Consider the following 1,784-nt stretch of genomic DNA (forward strand, 5'->3'; position numbering starts at 1 on the left):
CTCCGCCATAATACAATCTCTACAATAAATCATTAACGGCGCTGGACCATCGATGTGGGTGCGCTGCCATGGTTGATTCCAGTGTTTTGTACATCGTATTCGATTCCGCAGCTCACAATCTCTTTGAAATACGGTTGGAATCTTGATCCATATTTTCAATAAGTCATTTACACTTAAACTTAACAATTCGCTCTTCGTCTCAATATAATTAGACTCCTTTTGAGCCTCTCGCCTAGCGATGTTGTAAAGTATGCGATCCATTATCGTTCGATATGAGGACCGAAATGAACATTAGCATCCCCGTTTTATACCTACACCTTTAAGATACACTGCGCATGATGGATTTCTTCAAATCCCCTCCAAAAGTACTTTCAAGAGCAGGTATAAGAGTAATAAGAAAGTAAAAAATCGATTTATATCGAGATGAGTGCACAAATACAGCAACAATCGCAAGATTCGTGGGGTAGCGAAGATGATGCAAAGTCATCACTTTCGCTGGATAAATTATCGGTGAATGAATCCTCGAAAGAGGAGCAAGGTATGCATTGAATAACGCCGATTATTGTGGAAGCAAAAGATGTATGTTTATAGGAAAGGAAACCTTAATATCTTCGTGGTCGTTATTCTTAGACGGAGGCATTATTCTCGAAGTTGGCGTTACACTGGACGAGTACTTTTTCGATTCCATCGTGCAAATATCATGTCCTCCGCATTATGATGACCAGTATTTACAATTTGAGCGTTGCGAATGGAAAGAAATATTCAATTTTAAAACTGAACACTTAATTAAACATATGGTGCAGTGTACGCCTAAAAGAAGGAGCAAGCATGAAATTTTTACCGAGTCCAAAATAATAATACTTGAAGCGGAAGAAGAAGAAGACGGCGGATGTATTCGAATAAGCGAATCAGATAAATCTATAATATTTTCCAAGCAAGCAATCGATATGATATTTATCGCTTCCGAAGTAATTACTCAAAAATTGGATGTTGCCAACCACTATGCGATGTATTGTCTTTATGATGACTTTACGCGTGAGGTTGCAAAAATTCTACATACCGAAGGTGTTACTAGCGAAGAGAGCATTTTATCGAGAGGGAAATTGATATGCCAAAATCTCAAATTGTTAACATCGCTAAGCAGTTGGAAGGAAAAGTATGATAATTTGCAAGACTTGACTCTTCTAACAGAAATTGTAAACATTCACCCTCGAAAATTTATAAATACGGTTGTTAGTAAAATTAGCATGTTAAAATAAATAATTTTTTAACATAAAAATGCTTTTTATTTATTCATAGGTATGGATACACATCAACTTATTATCCACCTAATGCCGCATATACAATTCAATATGTTTATCAAACTTTAAAAGTTTAGCTAATACATTATATAATTGCTCCAATACGCCTTTATTAGCACAATGAATATTGAATAAGGATAGATCAATGTCACCTGATTGAATTACACGACCTGTATATTCACTATATTTATGAAATTTATTTCCGGTGATAAAGTATAGGTATCCATCCATGTATTTGAATATAGAAGTTATCTTAGCCGGAATATCCGGAAAGGTTTCCGCATATATTAAGCGATTTTTAGGCCGATGACTACAATCATCCAAATCTAGCAGTTCATTTGCACCATGATAAATAAGCGTGCATCCGGTATAGGTGTTAACTGCAGCATTCACTTTATGGCTGTTGGGAATTGTGAAGTGGCTATAAGGTTGAGGCCATCCTGGTAGCAGTTGCAGACTAGGGAATTGCACTATATATATGCG

At 36.2% G+C, this 1,784-nt stretch overlaps 1 protein-coding gene across 1 annotated transcript; it reads left to right on the top strand.

The window, feature by feature from the left end:
* Nucleotides 1-279: 279 nt before the first annotated feature.
* LOC116182218 lies at nt 280-1,672 on the top strand. The gene is made up of 2 exons (XM_031502742.1): nt 280-538; nt 592-1,672. The coding sequence occupies exons 1-2, from the start codon at nt 424-426 to the stop codon at nt 1,257-1,259; spliced, it is 783 nt and encodes a 260-aa protein (XP_031358602.1). The 5' UTR covers nt 280-423; the 3' UTR covers nt 1,260-1,672.
* The last annotated feature ends 112 nt before the right edge of the window (nt 1,673-1,784 follow it).

This window comes from Photinus pyralis, unplaced genomic scaffold (assembly GCF_008802855.1).
Source record: "Photinus pyralis isolate 1611_PpyrPB1 unplaced genomic scaffold, Ppyr1.3 Ppyr1.4_unclustered_Scaffold4279, whole genome shotgun sequence".
Lineage (NCBI taxonomy): Eukaryota > Metazoa > Arthropoda > Insecta > Coleoptera > Lampyridae > Photinus > Photinus pyralis.

Coding starts and splice junctions, on each gene's coding strand:
- LOC116182218 (XM_031502742.1), top strand. CDS start 424: ATGAGTGCACAAATACAGCAACAATCGCAAGATTCGTGGGGTAGCGAA. Junction 539..591: donor ATCCTCGAAAGAGGAGCAAG/GTATGCATTGAA, acceptor GTATGTTTATAG/GAAAGGAAACCTTAATATCT.